The 23,517-nt window shown below is 41.5% G+C and overlaps 1 protein-coding gene across 5 annotated transcripts in view; it reads left to right on the forward strand.

The window, feature by feature from the left end:
* LOC306876502 (formin-like protein 2) overlaps positions 1-23,517 on the forward strand; it is a 79,728-nt gene that overhangs the window by 12,419 nt on the left and 43,792 nt on the right. For all 5 annotated transcript variants that reach the window (XR_013784830.1, XR_013784831.1, XR_013784832.1 and 2 more), the window contains exon 2: positions 23,310-23,393. Coding sequence is in view for 2 of the 5 variants with exons in the window: in XM_079427726.1 (XP_079283852.1) it covers positions 23,310-23,393 (84 nt within the window). In the remaining 3 variants the exon portion in view is untranslated. The remainder of the gene's footprint in view (positions 1-23,309; positions 23,394-23,517) is intronic.

A 23,517-nucleotide genomic window follows, 5' to 3' on the forward strand; every position in this document is an offset into this window, starting at 1 on the left:
ATTCGACCTTGAGGTTGTGACTCACATGGGGTTGCCGGACATGCAAATTTCTATGAAAAGTAGCCTATTCTGTTTATAAATGAGTAAGTGTCACAATGCCAACATTTTGTTAAGCCGCTTTTCCACCAAAATAATATGGAACAATTTGTCTCAGGAACTTTTTTTTCCCCCAGACCTGTTGCTTTCTGCATTTCCATCACGGTCTAAAGTACCGTGAAATATAGGCAAATAGTCTGTTGATGTAGGTCTCCGCACGTTTCTCAATGCAAAGTATGCATATTTCGAACTTGCGACCCCAGTAGTTCGGACTTTGCGAGTTCGATTTGGGAGTGTGAACCCCCTGGGGACGGGATGACGCAAGTACGGTAATTCTACAAACAGCAGCGTACTTGATAACATCAGTCAGCTCACCTTGGCTACTGCAAGTTTCCTCACTGTATTTAGATGAAATATGATATCAGACGCCACTGCCTCTTTTCGTTTTCATTTAAATATATTAATAGCCGCAGAAATGTTCAGGGAACGTATACATTGAAATATTATTTTAAAAAGTATTGCCTCTTTTCATTTTCATTTTAGCATATTATTAATGAAAATAAGGACTAGCCGAGTTGAGGCTGCTCTCATCGGGAAACATGAGCACTAAGTGCCCACTGATCGTGTGGAGCTCACGTCTCTGAAATCAGCGAAGCACATTTTCAAATAGGTGCTGTTTTTTATAAATAAACCAGAGATTTGAGTTTTAAACAACTATATTCTTGCCAGAAATACTTTTAAAACTACATTTCATGACACAACAGCTTATTTTAAAAATTATGCGAATAAATGGTGGTTGAAATACAATGCTGTGTGAACTCAAACAATCAGCATGTTCAATCCCCAAAATTTTTACCCAGAACTTTATTTAGATCCTGGTTCCTGCGGTGGAAACACACCCAGTACCGGCCCAAAGTCCCTAGTTCCTGCGGTGGAAACGGGGCTTTAGTTGGTACCAGTAGCAGTAATGTCATAGTTCTCAGGATCAATTTTGGTAGCAAGAAAAGCCAAGAAAAAGGTTGTGATTTATTTATTTATCATCTATTGGTTTGCATTTAAACTACAAGAATTAATGCAGTATCGGATTTTCTTTTGTCCTTTCTGTTGCTATGGTTCAAAAGTTTCAAATTCAGTTTCACATTTAAACACTGTTATCAATCCAGAAACTTCCCAGTGTGTGCTTAGTTGCATGAAGAAAATACTTTATTATTTAGACTTTAGTATTTAAATATGTGTAGACTCTTTTAGGGCCGATGTCACAGCTACGTCACATCGCTAGCTGGAGGCAAAACAAAGGGAAAACTGGAGGCGGCCCATTAAAAACAGCGCAGATTCGGCTACATACGGAGCTTAAAATATCATCTTGTTGTGATGTTGGGTGCCAGAATCGATGTAGTAGAGGCTTCAATTTGAAATGTTAACGCTTTACCTGCTGCCTCTGCCAGACAAAAAAAAAAAAACGACGAAAGCTGTGGTGAAACGAGACAAAACGAGCGGACTAGACAGAAACTATCGTCAAAAATGCTTGCGTTTTCAGCGTACGCTTCTTATCAGAAAAAGTTCAATAAATTATTGTTTTTTAATGTTACGGGCATGTCTAAAGACTTCTTATGCATCTCACTATGTCGTGTATGAAATAATGTCTGTGTGCATGTGGGTAAAACAACAAACTGACGATTTATATGCTTAATAATTTGTAATTGTATATATATTGTTGTGAGTAATTGTGGTTGGAATGATAATGTAGCTGTAAAAATAGTTGCCTATTGAAATTGAAATATATACATCTTCACGACTCGATAGACATGGTGAGTTTGTCTTAACTATACACGTTAGATGTGAGTCACTCAACCGGAGGCAACTCTGTCAGATCGTCCATCCTTTGAGTAAAAGCATGTGCGGGTCGGCCGATCTGGTTTCGTCCATTAAAGTTAACATTTTCAAATAACAATTGCACTCCCGGACAGTGAGTGACCTTACATATGTAGGTAAAATCGGATTTTCTCCAGTTACTGTTAAAAACAAACAAGCTAACAAACTTCATTGCTAGCGTTAGCGAAGTGGTCAGGGGAATCTTTCTGCCTCCAGCTAAGCTCCGCCCACAGAAAAACATCACAATGCTTATACAAAAAGTGAGCAAAGTGTAGTCCCTTTTTAATCACTGTCAGTTTAATCACTGTGAGTTCTGCACTCTTGCAAAAACACTGTACAATAAATCTGTTATGTACATTCTATTTAAATTTTTTTGTTATAATGGAAGGATTTATGAGCTTAGTATATTTTGACTAACTAACTAACTAAACTCCTCTGATTGGCTTTTGCGCTAATGCGCTCAACAGACATGTCTGTGATTGGCTGCAATGCTTAGCACTTCAAAACATTTTGGAAATAGGAACCTTTGATCCCCCTCCTAGAGCGTTTATCTGCACATCAGAAGGTATTGAACTGAATTGGTACTACCAGTTCTGCAGTAAAGCTGGTATCATTAGGGGCTTTCGCACTGGAGAAACCTGTTCATAGTGCTTAGAAGTATCGGTGGAAGTTCCCGGGTTTTTGTCGTGTTCGCACTGCAGGAACGTATTTTGTTCTAGGAACTCTGTTTGGGGGAACTAATGTAGCTCCTATTTCAGCGTAGGGTCTAAAACGGTTCTATATGAACTATCAGTGATGTAAGTGTATGCTGATTGATTGGCCAAACGCATACGAAACACTGACTACCGGGCATTTTTAAAAAGCCGAGTAAATATATTTACTCCTCGATAATGGCATTTATCTGTTGTGTTCTTTTCTCAGCCTTGATGATTTGTAATACTGTAAGCTGTCATGGGGATAGTCAGATTTTCATGCTCTTTTAATCTTGTAAATTGTGCGTTTACATTCCATCTCCGTTATCACGGAACCCACGACACACAACAAAAACTGGTTGTTTACGTTTGTAAATGCAGCGAATAAAGACATCGCTGACAGCTGCTTCAGAGTTCCTGCTGCCGGTGCGAATGCAACCAGGAAAACAGCCCAAGGAAGAAACTAGTTCTCTAGGAATGACCCTGCTGGCTAGATCCAAGAACTAAGTTCCTAGAAGTATGCAGTGCGAAAGCACATATTTTGGCATCAAAATATTAGTACTGACACTTTAGGTTTATTGACCATTAGTACTGGTACAGGTACTTTCGATAACACATTAGTGCTGATAAGTCAATTACAAATAAAACAGACTTAGTGGTAATGTAAGATGTATTGATATATATCTATATGTAAGTACAGCTGTGGTAAGAGTATTATTTCTGTGGTGTGGGTGAGTGTGCAGGGTTGCAACAATTTTGGAACGTGAAAAAGGGGTCGTGGACCAAATATTGTTACCATTTGTAGCAGCACAGGAAGTTTTAAACACTTTGTTTCTCAGCAGAGTGATAGAATCCTGTGCATCATGAGTAATCCAGAATGAGTGATGTCTGTCAGTCTGAGAGAATATGGCGATTTCCTGTCATTTTTGTACACAGTAGCTATACTTTAGACAGTTCATGACCATGCTGCCTGATGCTGAGATTAGTTGATACACTTCTCACTGGAGGAAGCCACTCATTAACCTTCAGATTTGTATTGCTTCAACTGCTTTAATGATTCGGCTTACAAGACTCTTAAGATGTAATGAACCATGTCAGCGGAGAGTCATTACACTTCTTATTCTTGTGATCTACTCACGTCCGTTGTCTTGCTCAAGTGAGTTTAGCCCGTGGCCGTTTCCACCCCATGTTGTGACCCAGCAGGGGAGTTCAGCCGTCTCTCTGATGGACTCGCTGCAGTGCACCGAGGTGAACTTGCTGTCCTGACCGTTTGCACTTAATCTTCAGTGATGCTCAGACACTTAGCTTTTTGGGCCCGACCCAAAATAACTGTTTTCCCCAGTTCAAGTGCTTCACTAACATTAGTACCAATAGGAAAGGAAAATCAAAAGTGTGATCTCTTTAACATCTCAAATATTTATCCTAGACAGAAATTAGGTTACTTTAAGATTGAATGGAGATCTCTGTTTGAGTTTCCTGCTTCTCAAACTTGTCTCCCGAGACAAACACTCTCACAATGGTCAAATTTGATTGCAGTCATATAAAACAGCTTCTCAAAATTGTCTCCATCTCATATATTTCTCCTTAGCTACAGACACTGGATCTCTCAAATTTGTCTGGTTTGAAGCTTTAGAAGAGATCTCAACAAAATCTCACATTGTGCTTAGATATTTCTCCTTAGCTAAAGACTCTGGTGGTCTCACATTTGTCTCCTCAAAAATTTAGATTAGAGATCTCAACAACAGCTTAGATTTTTTCTCTTTAGCTAAATAGTCTGGGGGTCTTATAATTGTCTTCTCTAAAGAGATCTCAACAACTTTACAAAGTGTGCACTAAGTCAAGTACTTGAAAGGCACTAAAAAGGGGGGGGGGTCATAAATTTAGAGTTAAAGGCTATATTGAGAGAGAAATTATTCAGAGATAAGGAAAATGTTACTTTTTACAGGACAATGTTTATGTACTTAGGCACATAATTTGTTATTGGAAATAGTAATTACCGGATGGCTTAATCAAAACAGAAAATGTAACCCTGGAGCTGAGCACAGTGTGTAAAGTTGAGATCTCTTCTAAAGCTTTAAAGAAGACCATTGTGAGAGTGTTAGAATTTTTGTTTCAGGAGACAAGTTTGAGAAGCAGGAGACTCAAGCAAAAGTTTCCAATCAATAACCTCATTTCTGTCTAGGAGAATTATTTGAAATGTTAAAGAGATCTCTTTTTTATTTTTTTTTGTTCTTCCCTCTGAATACATGCATTGTCTTATTTGAAGTTGTTTAATGTAGACAGTGTTTTATTGCACAATGATTTAACAGAGGAAACTATAACCTATATTTACATACATGCAAAAATGGGCTGTACAAGACAAAATTTGAATGCTAAACAAAGCAAAAAAACAAAAACAAAACACTGGTACATTAGTGTTACATTTGTTAAAAAAAGGTATTGCTCTTACTTTTAATTCATTATTTTTATACATTTCATACATTTCAAGTTAACAAATTGACATTAGTAAATGTATTATAAACAAAAATGAATTAACTGTGAACAAAAGCATGTTTATAAATGTTATTACTGTTAAAAATCAAATGCTGTTTTTCTCTTCATCTTGTTCTGGTAGTGTCTGAGACTGTCTTTGTATATCTTCCTGCATGTGTAATGGGTCAGATGGATGTGATGTGTCATGTGACGGGGTTAATAGGTCCTGAGCGTGAATTAGCAGTGTGTTTTGCTCTGTCAGATTGTGGCGATCAGACCTCAGGGGGATTTTGTGGAACCCTTTACAACACACACAAACTGCAGAGCCAGTCACTTGTCGTGTTTGTCTCAGCAAATACAAAGAAGGGACTGATGTTTTAAGTTGCCCAGCTGAATTTTATTAGAGTTTCAGACATACTCAACTGCTTGTTACTGTATGTTGACATGAGAAAGTCAACATACAGAAATGTTCTAATAGAGCTAACTATAAAAACACCCTAGCAACCACCCAGAACACCCTAATAACTACATACCTGTCTGATAGACTGCATGGCCTTAAAACATTCAAGCGTCAACCTTTATAATAAATAAAAATAAATAATAAATAAAAATAAATAATAATACAAATAATAAAATAAAATGAAATAACATTTTCTTGTTTCTTGTTTTTTATCTAGTTAATCATTTTTGAGGTCTTCTTAGAAAGTTCTGGCAGTGTCTGAAATTTTGGGTCACATTCACGAAGTTTTGTTGAGCTCTTACAATGAGAAACAGGGCAAACATTGTCACAATTAGCTCAAGGGTTTGTGTTTATTTGAATGCCACCATTTCAGTTCTTAGCTAATATGTTTTTTTTTTTGTCTAACAAAAAAGACAGTTAATGTCTCACATTCTGCCGTGGGTGTTACTCAAGACTGAGGTCATATGGTGCGATCTGACAAACAGCATCTGTACAGGACAGCACAAATCACATGTGTACAGCCGACTCGGGGCAGAAGCACAAGTCTTTAACGCAGTTGTAAAAAAGTAACATGATGGGCTTTATATGACTGGAATCAGTTTATGATGTTTTTTCTCAGCTGTGTTGTTGTCTGTTGGTTTATAGTGTTTATGTTTGTGGTTGCTGTTAGAAATTGTGATGCTTTAGCTTTTCATATTATTAGTGTGGTGAGACACTGGAGACTGAATGTTCATAATCCACCACAGCCCACCCTTTTACAACTCACTGCTCCCTTACACATATCTCTCACTTACTCTCTTTCTTTCTTTCTTTCTTTCTTTCTTTCTTTCTTTCTTTCTTTCTTTCTTTCTTTCTTTCTTTCTTTCTTTCGGCCTTTTAATCTGAACAAATGCATTGAATGAGTGTGAATGAAGTTTTATCTCTAGGGTTGTTTACTCTGTTTGTAGAAATGTGGCTGGAGCAACTACTGTATGTTGTACTTGTATGAGAGGAAGGTTTTTGAAAGATTTGCTCTCCCTCTCTGATGAACTACTCATTTTCATTCACGCTAAACCAGAGTGGAACATTTACACTTGTTCTGGACAGCCACAAAAACACATGGTGTGATCTATACTGAAAATGCAGCACTGGGAAGTTGCATAAACAGAGAGTTGCATAGAGGTTTTTTTTTTTTTTTTTTTTTTTTTTTGAAGCAAAGAAGCATAAATGTATTTAATCAGGAATCAAAATTGCTGGACACTTGTATGATGATTGCTGTTTCTTATGAACATCCAACAGTCATGGTCTGTGTTTTGCTTTAGTTCACTTATACAACAGTGCTCCAGGATCATGTAATTAACAAATGAGCACAATAATACTGAATAGGCTACTGGTCTGGACAATTTGATTGACTTTATATTTCTCAAGTCCTCCACCTTTTTGGCATAATTTTGGCAAATGACAACAATTCAATCAATTCCTGATGTACAAAATCTTTTCTCTATAGTTAAAATGTTGAAAAGCTTCATGTTGAGCCCTGCTAACTGCTCCTGATATCCTACTAACAATATTCATCCATTGCCTGTAAGTAATGCTTCGATAGCAGATCTGCACATAGCTGCATTAAGTTTCAAGTTGTGTCTAGTATTGTCTGTTGATGGATCTGATAAAGGCTTTAAGACTAACTGAACTCAACGTGCCTGCATAAGACCACAAACTACATACTTTTACTAAGTAGCAGAAGTGCACTAATTGAAACGCGTCGTATATGTGCAGGAAACTAATTTTCCACCCTTCCAGCATAATTACCCCCAACCATAATAACATAATTAAAACATAATTTTCAACATCATTAAGGGATCATGTACCGTCATCCAGTCATTTTCACAATGATCAGGACCTCAACACGAAAGAAATGACCAAGAAATTGCTCCACTTATTACATGACTACTTGCCAAATGGATATAATGAATTGATTTAAAGTTAATGAATGCAAAAGTGATACAAGAGACAATAAACTAGCACAAATTTGTTGTACATTCGTCACCTGTGAGGATTATATTATACAGTTTGACTACAGAATGGCCAGTCAGAATCATATTTCTGACAGATGTGTAAGGAGATATATCACCTGGAAAGGGAATAAGAGAGGGAGAAATAAATGGGCCGCTGTTTAGTTTTGAGTGGAAAAGAGAATAAATCAGCTTAACTGTACGGTATTTAAAGGATTACACTCTGATAACCCATCACAGATCGCCAACTGTTTTTACATGAATCTGCTGTAATCTTCTCAGGGTAGTACTGAGCACAAGACTCTCAAAATGCTTATAAATAAGGACCAACAGGTTTTATCTGATTGAGTTTATTATTTATACACAGTAATCTCTCAAGTTTTGTCAGGAAGAGTTTTCAGCATTATCATCTTTTCATTTACAATAGCACAATAACTGAATTACTCCCATGTTTCCATTCCTGACATGTTTATTTGAATGAACATCCAACAGTTAAAGGGATATTTCACCCATGTGACATTTCACCATGTCATTCCAAAACCATATTGCTGTCTTTCTACTGTGGAACATAAAATATATATATATATATTTTTTTTTAGAAATCTTAGCGTTTTAGTTGTATTTTTCTCCTTACAGTGGAAGTAATTGAACTCAGAACATTTTTCAAAATATCTTCTTTTGTGTTCAACAGAAGAAAGAATATCATACATGTTTGGAAAGACACAAGGGTGTAAATAATGACAGAATTTTTGCATGTTTGCATGTGGCTTTTATGGCTCATATAGCATGACAGTGACAATATGGAGCTCATACTCAAGGAGGAAAAAAACACCTGTTTTATTTACAAAATGAGGTCCAAACTGAGCAAATACTTTTGATCATGTTGATGTTTTAGAGGCCTTGGCAATCTGTTTATCAAAAATGACAAATAGTATCATATGTGATTATAGTGTTAAAATGCTAAATTTTAATTTACAAGATGATAACTGTACACCCCAGACATATAAAATTATCATGAGGTCATGTGATGAGCATACTTGCAAATAATAAATGCAAAAAAAAAAAAAATGTAGCCAGTATACTGTACAGCCTTTAATAGTAAGCTAGTTTTCCATTGTCTGTGTTGGGGTGGAGCGGACAGTGGGGGTCTGAGATTACACTACTAATCCAATAGCAGATGGGGGACACCTGCATATCCCCGCAGAATTGGCCGGATTACGGAAGCATGTTGCGCTAATTAGGGGATGACACTCGCCACCTGGCTAAGTCTGCGAGGAGCCGTTTGGTCTTTGGACAGAAAGACAGAAAAAGAGATACATTCCTGTGTGAGGTCTTGTCTGTTTGCAATCGCTGACTTCCCTGCTGACAGATTATGAGTTATACAGATGTTACTGATACATGCAATTGTTGACCAGTTTCTTGAAAACAGTGAGAAACATCAAGCGTTTATGCAGGAATGCTTTTAACCATTAATCTGTAAGTAGGGCTATCGTTTATTTAAGCGTGTAAAGAGCTGAAGATCTTTCGTACCAGACGGCGGCTTTCTGTAACAAATTCTTGATCCACTGACCATTTTCCCCACAAAACTGTTGATTAAAATGGGTATCTTTTATGATAAAGACAAATAAAAGGCAGATATTGTTCCATTTAGTAATTGCTTTTTAATATATATATATATATATATATATATATATATATATATATATATACTGTATATCAAAATCGAGGTACTGTATATACAGTACCTCGATTTTGATGTCACGGTTCAGTATGGTTACAGTACAGCAGGAGAAGAAAGCTACACATTTTTTGTTTTTTTATTGAACAATTGTTTACTGGACAAATTGCTTTTTCTTTAAATAAATTAAATTACAATTAAAAATTTCTTAGGGATAAAAATTTACCAGCTTCTGGTCTAAACTATAGGGAGCCTGTTTACATTACTATATGGTTACAATTACTATTTATTTTTTAACTATAATAATCAACACTCAAATTAAAAATGGGTATGCAAACATGTAAATTACACATAATGCAGTTTTTAAATTGACTTCTAATTCTATTTGTTGTTGAAATATAATAATTTATGCAGTGGCTGTCATAACTTGTTTCATAACAGATTTATTTAAACATACATTAAATAATTAACATGTAAAGTAAAATATGAGTATATAGTCTGATATATCTCAAAATGCTCTTCTCTAGACTTAATTTCTCAAGCAAATAATGAGCTGCAGACACTGATGACTTGCCTGAGGTAGCTAAATGAAATGCTACGTGACATTTTGTTTACAAGTTTTAATGACGTCTTTCAGTAAAAACACTGAGTGATTACGTGAGGCATTATTTGGTAATTCATGTTTATTTCACATTAAAACTAGTAATAAAGAGGAAGGGATGATTACATTCACTCGTTACAACTGAAGCTTCTGTACAGCGATCTGTGGCTCCACATCAAAGAGCACCAAAACTCCATTTATTGTTTGAATTTACTGAAAACAAAAATACTGTGATTTACCACAGGTGATATTTATTACCATCAAAACATTTTTTCTGTCAGTTTTAGTTTGCAGTCCAGACTAATATGGTTTTTGGTCCAGTGGAAGAGACAGTCTGGACGGCTCCAGACACAGAGAAATATGAAAAAGAGTGATCACATGCCTGACTGAGAGGAGAGAGCAGAGAGATTTGAGTCTGTCTGAGGGAGCTGCTCTCTTCCTCTTTATGCTGAGAAACTCTTCAGATCCAAGACACACCAGACAGAGACTTGTGCTTTATGGTTCATAAATCCACAGTGATTCTGATACAAGAAAGGGAAATTTGGAACTTTTTGCCATTGAGGAACTTTGTTTAGAGGTGATGACACCTGTCCAGCCTTAGATATTCACACGCTTCATAACATTAAAGTGTAATGTTTAATGTGATCTCCATCATAGCAGTGTCCTGCTAAAGCCATAACATACTCTATGTTAAGAACACATTCATTCATCAAATAACTGCTTTCCCATAGAAAACAACCTCTGCTTGACATGCCAGACCATATTTGTATTAGTACTCATATCCCAGATATATCTAGCTACGTTGCTTGATGATATTTACTACTACACTGCGAAAAAAAAGGTGAAATAATTTTCATTTTGAAATTTCTATTGGTCCCATATTAGGTGACCTTAACTACTATCTACTTACAGTACATGTAAATGAATCATTTGATACAATGCACTTGTTGTGTACATACATGTTTTTACATTGCACTTATATTTTACAAAATACCTGCATGAAATTGCATCTGTAAATAATTTCTGTAATTACATTTATAATTACACTATTGACCCATCCCTTACACCTTAACCCACCCTTAAACCAACCCATACCACCAAACCTGTCCCTAACCTTACCCGTATGATATCCCACCTCAGCAAATGTGATTTTCAATACAGTATCAACACAATAAGCACATTGTTCTTATTTTCTGATGTAAGTGCATAGTAGCTAAAGCCATCTAATATAAAGTGGGACCAAAATAATATGTACTTGTATAGTGACCCAAAAGGTATTTAAGTGCTTAAGTTGCACTTAAAATGTATAAAAAGTATAAATGTCACTGATGCCACTGCATTTGATATCAAGCAAAGTGGAATTTATTTTAAAGAAAGCACACTTTTAAAGACAACAGTTTGTGAAGTTTCAAATGGTGATTAGTGGATCATGCTCATTGTTACTGTGATTCTGTACACCTCTGCTGTGAACTTAAAGAGAACTGACTTCATACATCCAGTCCTGCTCCTGGAGGACCACTATCCTGCAGAGTTTAGCTCCAATCCTAATTGAACCCTCCTGAAACAGCTTATCAAGGTCTTGGAAATTGCTAGAAACGTTCAAGAAGGTGTGTTTGGGAAGGCTGGAGCTGAATTTAGGAAGACATTGGCCCTCCAGAAGCAGGATTGCATCGCTTTGTTTGTAGAGTAAAATCATGATTCATTAGTGGTCTCCAAATAGACCAGCGATCAGGTCTAAACTGGGACTAAAAACAGAAGTAATTCTTAGTTAGGAACTTCATGCTTTGGTATAAGGCTTATTTATCCTTTTCATGTGTTCTATTATGACTCACATAATGACAAGTTAGAGAGTCACCCCTCTTTCCCCTCTTTCATCTCTTGCGCTTAGTGGATTGTAAAGTATTTCATTCTAGCGAGTCAAATACCTTACAAATGACAGGTGCTTTATCTCATTTGATTATTTTCTCTCTTAATTTGGAACCTGATACATACAAACCGAAAGGCATGATAGTTCATGACAAACCAAGGCATACATTCATGCAAAGACAGCTTCACTTTATGGAACCTGTGTGCAAAGCAAAAAGCAAAACACTGAAAAGTTCAAACTCCAAATTCTGTTTGGATGAGCCAAATTCATGCATTGCAAACACACTTTGAGTTCTTTTTTGACTTGCACTGTAAATAACTCCAACTTCACCTAATATAGAGCACCAATACACACAGATATCTACCATGGTCTAAAAAGTTTTAGAAAATTGCACATTTTTCACAGTTGCATGCTACATTACTTTATTTGAACTCTAAGGTTTCATTTTTCTCATGTCATTTAGAGCAAATCCTGCACACACTATGAAGTGATGATGATATATCACCCTCGTTTATTCATGCTCAAGCTGTGCTAGTTTTGGGAGAGCTATGTTTAGTGGTGTTTGGGTCAGGGTGGGGTGGATGTGTAGGTGCTTATTTGGATTTTTGAGCGGTCAGGATGTTTGAGATCGTCCCATGGGAGCCACTCAAACACAGGTGATCAAAGCACTGCCAGAACTCGGTTTCCAGGGTCAAACTGACCATTACTACAAGAAGACGTCAATGTGGTAACCAAGCAGTTGTTCCTGGAAACCTCTTTCCCATATGAGTGTATTTTCCATTTTAGAGTCATATTCTTTGGTGGTAAATATGGTTATAATGACTCAGAATTGGTGGTATATTTAGTTTTTGACACTCTGCATTTTACCACACCTTAAGTTCAGATGTTGATATATATTTTTCAATGCTTTTAGACAAATTGTTTTGCAGAGCCAGACTTTGTTTGATTGTCAGTATAAAGTCTGGTCCATACTCCAACTTATTCTGATCAAGAAACACCCACTTGGACAGGAAAAAAATCATCTGATTGTCTATATCTGATTAACTATAAGTTTTGCTATTAATGTTGACCTTTTAACTCTGCTTATTGATAGTTAGTAGAATGAAAGTGGTTTGGATTTAAGGGATCTAGAATATGGTCATGCAGAATAAGGTATTAATATGTGCTTTATAAGTTCTAATAAACAGCCATTATTCTAGTAATATGCATGCTAATAAGCAACTAGTTTATAGTGAGAATTGGTCCCTATACTAATGAGTTATCAAAAAAATGTAATACATTTGTTTAGACTTTGTAATCAGATTTTCTATCCACTTAAATGTAATAAATAGTGCTGAATATTCCACAGATATAGAAATCTTTGTATCTTCCGAAAGACTGGAATTGGTGGGTTGAGCCCAGCTCTTGTTTTGGTGTGTAATATGCATCAGACGGTCAGTAAGTGGGCTGTGGGCGGAGACTCTCATCTCTGCCTGGCTCTACTTGTCTAATTATCCATCTGCAGGCCTAAGAAGTTTCTATATTTGGAAATATAATTAACTATATCAAATATAACAAACAATCTGCCCTGTCTGGATATGTTGTTTCACCAGGAATCTTACATTGTGTGCCTGTGAAACATTAAAGATCGATCAAGGTGTTATTTCTGTGTGGGTTTGGCATATTGTTTTGTAAAACTTGAACTTGGCATGAACTGGCATAATTGATCAGCTCTACAAGCATATGTATTTGTTCAGCATATGGATTTGCCTATCAAATACTGGTCTGTATATCTGCAGATCTTTATTTTATTTGTCAGACATCTGGCCTTGCAGATTAGATTTAGGTTGCTCTGTTGTCATAGCAATATCATATTACACAGCCTTCATCAGCATGTCTGTCACAAGCACAGAACCAGAAACTTCGGCTTTGCTTTTCAAAGAGAGATAAGGGAAAACTCTCCTATAGTGAAAAATAAATATACTAAAATGTATTTGAAATACATTTATTTTATTCTAAGAATACTACAAATACATTTATATATTTATGTACTTAATAAAAATATATAAAATAAAAATACCCTGCAATTAGTAATTTTAGTATAGTAAACTGGTATACTTAAAGTTTGCTAATCTAAAGTTCAACTAATTACATTTAATATAAATCTAAACGGTAATTAATTTCCATTTATTTGCAAATGACATGCAATTAATTGTCCAAAAATTACACACAAGTATATTTTTTAACGCTTATTATTTGCGTATAATAAGTCCTCTTTTTTTAAAAGTATGCTAAAGTGTACTTCTTTATAACAAGGGTTTACTTCAAATAGAAATGTTGAGAAAATTTAGGTAATTTATAGTTCTCTTAGCCCGTGTTAAAAAGCCCGTCCCCCATATTACCAGACAATTGTTCTCTGTTCTAGTGCACGCGCATGGGAAAATCATATATGGTTAATCACATAATATGGTTAATCAGTTTTACCTAATATTTATGAGTGACGATATTTATGAGTGTGATATTTATCACACTGTTAGCAACTTGCTAATGGCAAACTCTATTGGAATTGTCGAGTGTAGGTGAAGGGATGAGAGCGAGGACTCACTTGCAGGAGGAAATAGGGCTTTATTAATACAAAAATTAAATGAACAAACGAACCCCGTAGGGGAAAACAGACTGACAAGGCAAGACTTCACAAAGGGTAACATCGACAACGAACTGGCACAGGACTGCAAACACAAGGAGATTATAAAGGGAGCAAATGACGAGGGTAATGAGTAAACACAGGTGGGGCAAATTAACCAATAATCAGGAAACAAGGTGGGTGGGGCCAAGACAATTGACATGAGAGCACATGGTACATAGAACCAAACAAGACAAGCCATGTGCTCACACAAAACAAAAACACAAGCACATGGCCAGCAAAACAAAATCACTAGCCATGTGCAAAACAGGACATGAACACGCAACTAATGAGGAGACTCATAAGCCGCTTGCTCACAAAAAAAACAAACAAACATGAAAGCATGCAGCCAGTGAAAAAACACAAGCTGCATGCAACACAGAGTAAAACAAAACGAGAAAAAGCGGCCGAAACCGAACGGCGTGTCAAACAAAACACAGAGGACAGAGGAGTGCACGGCCCGAGCGAACTCTAAATCGCACGCTCCCCAGCAAGAACAAACCAGAACCGAGTCTGAACAAGACAGGAGTGCCGGGATCCGAACACCACGCCCCAACATGAAACAGAGCACGCAGACGAGAGAGCGCGCAGCTCGAGCACACTCGAAGCCACGCGCTCACCAGAAAACAAGACAAGAAGGGAGTGTCAGGGCTCCGTCACAAAACCATGAATAAACTAGACCGAAGTGACAGAACCCTGACAGGAATCACTTGTGAGTAAATGCTTGAGAGGTTTGGTTTCAGTGAGGATGCTGCCTTAGTTGGCTGCTGCCTATACAGTCAAGCAGTTCAATTTAGGTTTTAGAACAGAGTTGATGTCTTCATATTAAAGAAGTGAGGTTGAAAATAATGTTCAAACCCATTACGATGGCTTGCCTTTGTGTGTATAGATCAGATTTGAAGTGTTGGGTTTCCCTCTGGCCAACAGCTGCTGGGTTGAGGCTGGAAAACACAACATAGCCGTCTGCTTTAAAGCGGCTCCCTGTGTGCATATAAGGCTGCTCTGGAAACCTACAGAGAAAATAACAAGAGCAGCCCATGTCTACACACACAGATAAACAGTATAGGTTTTCCAAATTAAGATGTCATTTAACAGCAGTGGGTTAGTGTTCGCATCATCACACGATTGAAGAGGGAATCGTGTGTTTGTGTTGGGGTGGGTGGTGTACAGTTGACTCTGAAGGGTGGGGTACGGATGGGGCTCTGGTGACTGCAGTATTTTGGGGGAGTTCCATGCAGCAGATGTGTGAAAGTAGGGCAGGCGTAGAGGACAGCGCTTGTGTAAGAGGTGGAGGTCTGATCTCAGCACATGTTTGGAGTTTGAGCGCACACATGTGCAGATGGACTGTATGTATGAGCGTAAACATCTCCACAGGCCAGCACAAAGTCACTCCTATTGAAAAAGACAAAGCTAACAGTGCATTAGTAAAATGTTGTAATGAAAATTATCTTGGATTGATTAAATTAAGTAATTTCTTAAACTCTGATTATAGAGCTGTAACAACGTTTGTAGGTCGGGAAGAAGGAGGCGGAAACTGGCAAACATTTAAAGATTTAATAACAAAAATAAACAAACACAAAAGTACAGCGGCAGCCCCTCACTGACGACTGCCGCACACAAAATAAAATCCAGGCCTGGTCCTCTCTCGTCTTCCACTGTCATCACTCGGTGAATGGCGCCGACTCCTCCGCTCCCTCTCGGACGGCAGCCCCCCTCCTCGACCCAGGAGCACGGCAGCGAGTCTTCCGTCCCACCTGTTGTTCCATCGCTCCAGCACCACCGTCGCCTCGGGCAGTCAGCGGCCGCCCCCGCTACTACCTGCTGCCCGATCTCCTCAGCACCGCGATCCCCCTCAGCAGCGAGGGCTCTCTGATAGCGTGTCCCTCCTTCCTCACGGGTTTCGGCACCAATGTAACAACGTTTGTAGGTCGTGAAGAAGGAGGCGGGAACCGGCAAACATTTAAAGATTTAATAACAAAAATAAACAAACACAAAAGTACAGCGGCAGCCCCTCATGAACGACTGCCGCACACAAAACACAAAATAAAATCCAGGCCTGGTCCTCTCTCGTCTTCCACTGTCGTCACTCCTCCTTTTATCATTCCGGAGCTCCTCCTTGGGACTCGAGACCGGTGAGTGGCGCAGGTGTCGCTCATTATCATTCACTCCACCGGCCTCGTTCCGCTCCCACGGCTCTCGGCCCCGCCCCACTCACTACTACAAGAGCACTACATTTTTTTAAGGCATTGGTTCTGTAATTAGCCAATACAGTATATTGCTTTTATTTACTTCACAGAGATTGTGGGGGGAAAAGGTGAAGAGTTCATGAACCAAATCAATCAGATCCTAATATCAGAAAGAAAAAATCCTTAAAAGAAATCAAATCCTTAAAAGAATGGTCTTAAAATTCATTGTAATTGAAGTTAGGATAACTTTTAACTTGTCTTAAATCCTTAACGGTAAGATGTTGAGTTTATGAATTTATTAGGTTGTTTTAAATATTAAGCATGAAAAATTATAAAGCGTTGAGCATATAAAACATACAACGTACTCGGTTACTATCGTAACCTCGGTTCCCTGAGATACGGAACGAGTACTGCGTCTTGCTAAAGACGCTATGGGAAAAAGCCTTTTTTCTCCTTTACTGAAGCCTTATTCAATCACGCAGTGAAACTGCACGATCATTGGTTCGTGCAGTGTGTTAAAAACGAACCAATGTGTCGGCAGCGGAGCTGCATTAGCCTATGGCGACGGAGCCCGCCAGATCCCGCCAGAATGGGCGGGGTTATCTGGCTATATAATCGGCCGTCTGGCCATAGGATCCTCAGGTTTACTTCGACTGAAGCGACGACTGAGTCGTGCAGCTACCTGGCACGGCAAAGTACGCAGTACTCGTTCCGTATCTCAGGGAACCGAGGTTACGATAGTAACCGAGTACGTTCCCTATCGATACTCCACTCGTACTGCGTCTTGCTAAAGACGCTATGGGAACACAATTCAATCACGCCGTGCTATGGTAGAGGAACGACTGTGTAAAATACCTCCATAAGCATTCCATGCTCAGAGGGAAGTATAATAGTATACTCGGGCTAAAGCGAGCTGAGCTCGTAGGGGTCACGCTCGGCCCGGGTCATTCCATGCATTCCTCGCATACTCAGCACTTTCAGGGCTGAGATATGCAAGGAACCCATCAGAGAGCTTGAGTGCCCGTGCAGTCAAGAGTTCTCCGTTAGGGTTGTTCCCACAACGTAAGTCATACTCATCTAAGCAGATAGGACCCTGGCCTGCAAGGCCGGTACATCCAGCTTATAAAACCTTGCAAATGTGGACGGCGAGGCCCAGCCGGCCGCCGCACAAATGTCTGTAATAGACACACTGCTAGACCAGGCCCGTGACGAGGCAATGCCTCTAGTCAAATGGGCTCGTACTCCAATGGGGCATTGAAGGCCCAAGGAAGAGTAAGCCAGCGTAACGGCATCCACTATCCACTTAGAGAGTCTCTGCTTCGTGACCGGAAGCCCTTTGGCGCGGTTACCGAAGCTAACAAAGAGCTGTTCCGTGCGCCTGAAGGAGGCGGAACGCTCAAAGTAGATCCGTAGGGCTCTAACATGGCATCACAAAATTAACTCCCGGTCCTCCTCGGAGGGAGGAAGCGCGGAGAGTTTGATGACCTGAGCTCTGAACGGAGTGGAAAGTACCTTAGGTACGTATCCATGCCTTGGTTTTAGGACGACCTTGGAGTCGTTTGGCCCAAATTCCAGGCAGGCGGGGCTCACAGAGAGCGCCTGCAGGTCTCCTACTCGCTTGACTGACGCTAGTGCTAGTAGCAGAGCAGTCTTCAGCGACAGTGACCAAAGGTTTGTGGACTGGAGCGGCTCAAAAAGGAGGGCCCCTCAGGGCCCTCAGCACAGTGGGTAAGTCCCATGTAGGGACAGTAAGGGGCCGAGGCGGATTCAGCCTCTTGGCACCCCTTAGAAAACGGACGATAGCATTGTCCCTGCCCACTGATTGGCCCGCAATAGGGGCGTGGAAGGCCACTATTGCCGATACGAACACCCCGAGTGTGGAGGGAGAGCGTCCTTTATCCGGCAGTTCCTGCAGGAAGGACAGAATCACCGCCAACTCAGATGTAGGGGGGGGTCCTCACTGCGGTTTAGACACCATTTGGAGAAAACCGCCCATTTAAGGGCATAGAGGCGTCTCGTAGACGGGGCTCTAGCCTCAGAAATGGTATTTAGCACTCGCTCTGGGAGGCTGGTAGGCTCCCGTTGAGCGGCCAGAGGTGAAGCGCCCACAGTTTGGGAAGAGGGTGCCACAAACCATTCACCTGAGAGAGGAGATCTCGTCTCAGGGGCACGGACCAGGGGGCTGCGGTTAGCAGCTGGGTCAGCTCTGACATCCAAGGCTGGTTCTCCCACAGGGGGGCCACCAACAAGACCTTGTGTCGTTGTTCCCTGATTCGCCTGATGACCTGAGGAATCAGAGCGATCGGAGGGTATGAATAAAGGAGGAGGTTGGGCCAGTCGTGGGCCAACGCGTCCTTGACCTTCGAATAATAGGCTGGGCAGTGAGAGTTGTCTTTGGAGGCGAAAAGGTCTACTTCGGCCTTGCCAAAGATTCTCCAGATCATTCGAACCGTCTGCGGATGGAGCATCCACTCTTCTGAGGGGACGTTGCTCCGCGATAGCATATCCGCTCCTCGGTTCAATCTGCCCGGCAAATTTGCTGCTCTCAGCGAGCGCAAGTTGAGCTGAGCCCACTCCAGAAGTCGCTCTACCATAAGGAAGAGGCGCTTCGAGGGGAGACCTCCCTGGTGATTTACGTAGGACACTACTGACATGTTGTCTGAGCGGATCAGCAAATGTCGTCCCTTTAGCTCTGGCAGGAAAAACTGGCAGGCTCGACACACTGCTAGCATTTCTAAGCAGTTGATGTGGAGGTTCTGCTCCGCCTTCGACCAAAGGTCGGTTTGCCTTCGCACAGCGCCCCCAACCCATGTTGGAGGCATCTGTTGTGACAACTTTCCTGCTGCAGACCATCCCTATGGTCACACCCTTTCTGAACCATCGTGGGTTCTTCCAGGGGACCAGGGCTGTTACACAGGCCTGGCTCACCCTGATATGTAGGCGATCATGTCGCCATGCGTGGGGTGGAACCCGTGGTTTCAACCAGCGCTGAAGGGGCCGCATGCGAAGCAGGCCCAACTGTAGCACCGGCGATGCTGTGGCCATGAGGCCCAGCATCCTCTGAAACGCTTTGACGGGGCGAGCGGTGCCGCTCTGGAAGGAGGCTGCGAGCTTTTAAATGGCCAGAGCGCGTTCCGGCGCTAGCACATCTCTCATCTGAGCTGAGTCCAAAACTGTTCCCAGAAACGACACCCGTCGGCTGGGAAACAGCGCGCTCTTGGCAAAATTGACCCTGAGCCCCAGGCATTCTAGGTGGCTGAGGAGGAGGGCTCTGTGTGAGAGTAGTTGTACCTCTGACTGGGCCAGAATGAGCCAGTCGTCGAGGTAATTGAGAATGCGGATTCCCATCTGCCTGAGAGGGGAAAGAGCCGCGTCCATGCACTTCGTAAAGTGCGTGGGGCCAGGGACAGTCCAAAGGAAAGGACCGTGTACTGATAAGCCACTCCCTCAAAGGCGAATCTCAAGAATCGTCTGTGATGGGGGGGCTATCTGGACGTGAAAGTATGCGTCTTTCAGGTCCAGGGAACAGAACCAGTCCTCTGAGCGAATTTGCGAGAGGATCTGCTTCAGTGTGATCATCCTGAACGACCTCCTCACGAGGGCGCGATTCAGGCGTCTGAGATCGAGGATGGGCCGGAGGCCGCCATCCTTCTTGGGAACGAGGAAGTAATGGTTGTAAAAGCCTGATTCGCTCTGAGCTGGAGGAAACATTTCTATGGCTCCTTTTTTCAACAGCATCATCATTTCTGAACGTAGAACGTGAGCGTTCTAGCCGTCTACAGAAGAGGAGACCACGCCGCTGAAGCGCGGGGGTCTGCGAGCGAATTGGAGTGAGTAACCTCGTTCTATTATCCGTATAACCCATTCTGACACTCCGGGGATGGCCCTCCAGGCCTTGGCCCGCGTGGCAAGGGGCTGGATAAACTCGAGTGGCAGGCCGCCAAGCGGGGACCTGAAGCTCGTGATAAGAGGGAGAGGAATGTGCTCCCTTTTGAAAATGTTTGTGTTTTATTTCCTTGCTATAACAGCGATCAGTTGTGTGGGCGCTTTTTGAAAGGGCCCAGTGTTCACAACAGTATTTACCACAAACTCATTGCCATCGGCACCCGGCGCTAAACGGGGTGTTTGGAGGCATGACAGAGGCCATTTGGGCCGTGGGCACAGCCCAGAAGCGTCAGGAGTCTGAAGCTGTCAGTTATAATCATAGTGACAACTTGCTTTTGATCTGCCTAAAAGGATCAACCACTCTTAGAAGAGGGGTATTAATTACCATTGTGTAAACACACCAGCAGATCAAAAGTGCCGCGCGCATCCTCTCAGATCCGCTCGTAGCGGACGAGGGGAGGGGCCATCTTCACTGAAGAAGGCGAGCCGAGATCAAAGAGTGAAACGCAGGGCTGCCCTGGCGTAAATTCACTCAAGCTTGATCGCGCGAACCCTGGAGCTTGCAGTTTCTTCCCCGAGATAACTGGGAGAGTAGAAACACTAGAGCAGGGGAGGCGTGGCCACCTTCATTGAAGAAAGGGACCGTGAGCGCGGCAGGGACAGACTGAAGCTTTCATAATGAAAGTAGCGCTGGCAGATCAAAGAGCTGCAAGAGGCGCTAATATTTAGTGTAAACACACTGGCAGATCAAAGACTGTATGCAGAGTGAAAAACGCGGGGCTATGCCGGCGCGAAAAATCACTCAAGCCTTTTTTTTTTTTTTTTTTATCCGTCTCCTTCTCCGAGGTGACTGGGAGAAGAGAAACGCGAGAGTCGGGGCCGCCCAGTGCAGCATGTTACAATGTGCACAGAAGGATTGAGCCACTCAATGTAATGAGGCGCGCTAATCCACACGCGCTGGCAGATCAAAGCGCTGTATGCAGAGTGAAACACACGGGGCTATGCCGGCGCGAAAAATCACTCAAACCTGATTGCTCAGCCTCACTCGCTGTTCCTGTCTCCGAGGTGACTAGGAGAAGAGAAGGGGGGAGGCGGGGCCTGCTACATAGAGGACCGCGAGCAAATCAGAGCAAAGCCCGGCTTTCGGTGAAAGCAGGCTGCCTGTGTGAGCGCAGTCTCAGTGACGCACACACATAGCTTTCCACTCCGGTCCGCCAAAGAGAATAGAGCCGCCCAATGAAGGAGGAGCTCTGATTCTCACGTGTGAACACCGGCGGATCCGAGCGCTGCAGGAAGCTCCGTGGCTCTGATGTTTCATTCTCCGAGCTTTGCTGAGAGAGGGGAAACGGGAGAGCGGAGCTGCCTCCACAGAGACGGACAGCGAGCGGGAAGAGCGAGACTCATACTCGAACGAGCTGTCTCAGTAAGCGCGCAGTCAGTGCGTGGGCGAGACCCAGACAGGCGGCACGCGCTCACTGCTCTTTTGCATCGTGCAGGATCCCCTGCACGAGCCACACTCGCTGTTGCGGCATTTGCAACAACGCCGATAAAAATGCATTTTTATAGCACTCACCGGATGGCGGCAGCGAACAGACCGGGGCTTCTGCGGGGCTGGAGCGCGGTGAAAGCGGCGTCTCAGCTGGCAGGAGGTCTCTGGCTCAGCTGCGAGGCGTGTCAACGGCGAGGCGGCTTCTTGGGATCAGCGAAGGCGAGATGTCGTCGCTGAAGGAGAAGAAATCTGAGGATCCTATGGCCAGACGGCCGATTATATAGCCAGATAATCCCGCCCATTCTGGCGGGATCTGGCGGGCTCCGTCGCCATAGGCTCATGCAGCTCCGCTGCCGACACATTGGTTCGTTTTTAACACACTGCACGAACCAATGATCGTGCAGTTTCACTGCGTGATTGAATAAGGCTTCAGTAAAGGAGAAAAAAGGCTTTTTCCCATAGCGTCTTTAGCAAGACGCAGTACGAGTGGAGTATCGATAGGGAACTACAATATTTGACTTACATATTCTATTGTCATCGCTGAAACAGCCTCTGCCACTTGTTCCCATGCACACACCTCCTACTTTCCATCCTGATATAATCAGCCTCCCAAGGAGAATTTTCTTCCCTGCAATAATAATTTCCTCAATGAGAACCTACAGCTTTTGCCTATTGAAGTTTTTTTTTTCTTTTCCTCCATGTCAAATTAACCAAATGCTTTCCAGTTTCCAATGTTGTTACTACACAGGTTGCAGCCTTTACATGCGAATGATTGTGAGGATTGATACTTAAAGGTTTAAAGATGATTTGGATTTAGATTTGGCGGTATTGCATTTGTTGTATTACACTACTGTCATTTTATTCTTTTTTAAAATATGTTAAGAATGTTTTTCAAGAATTGTACTTCAATTCTTTCAAGCTTTTTGCAGTAGATTTTGTCTCTTACTTTCTTCTTTCTTAAGAGGGTTTTTTCTGAATCCGCCCCTGATGACTTTTTCTTCCTGCAGTGAGTGTTTTATAGCAGTATTAATTCTTGAGTTGAGCAGCTCTCGCTGCTGTCTGTAGAGGAAGAAGATGCTGGCATAGCAGACATACAGCCCCATGTGTCTCCTCTTCTTCTGCTGAACCTGCATATTTTAAACACAGTAATTTTTTCTAATACAGACTCACAGCCATGGAAGTGAGTTTGTTATTAATGGGGTGGATTTACTTTTAAAGGATCAGACAAACACATATTCTTCAACTTTAGCTCATTTTTAAAGAATTTGAATTGCATTTGAAGCACACTTTACTTCCTCAAGTTTGTATCTGTGAGATTTACATTGCTATAAGTCATTTCTTAAACCGTTGTAATTTTTCTAGCTGTGGAAGTTACTGGACTTTAATTAACTTCACTCTCTCTGTGTGTCTTTACACAGAACTCAATGAACTTGCCTCCAGACAAAGCAAGGTTACTACGGCAGTACGACAACGAGAAGAAATGGGAACTCATTTGTGACCAGGTAATACATTCTCTCCTTCTCTTACCTCCTCCATTCTCACAGTCTTTCATCTAGAGTAAAGTGAAGCTAGCAGCTAAAGAACTGAAGGTTTATGTAATCCCAGAGTGACTGGTAGGTAATACTT

Source organism: Barbus barbus (assembly GCF_936440315.1).
Source record: "Barbus barbus genome assembly, chromosome: 10".
In the NCBI taxonomy this organism is placed as follows: domain Eukaryota; kingdom Metazoa; phylum Chordata; class Actinopteri; order Cypriniformes; family Cyprinidae; genus Barbus; species Barbus barbus.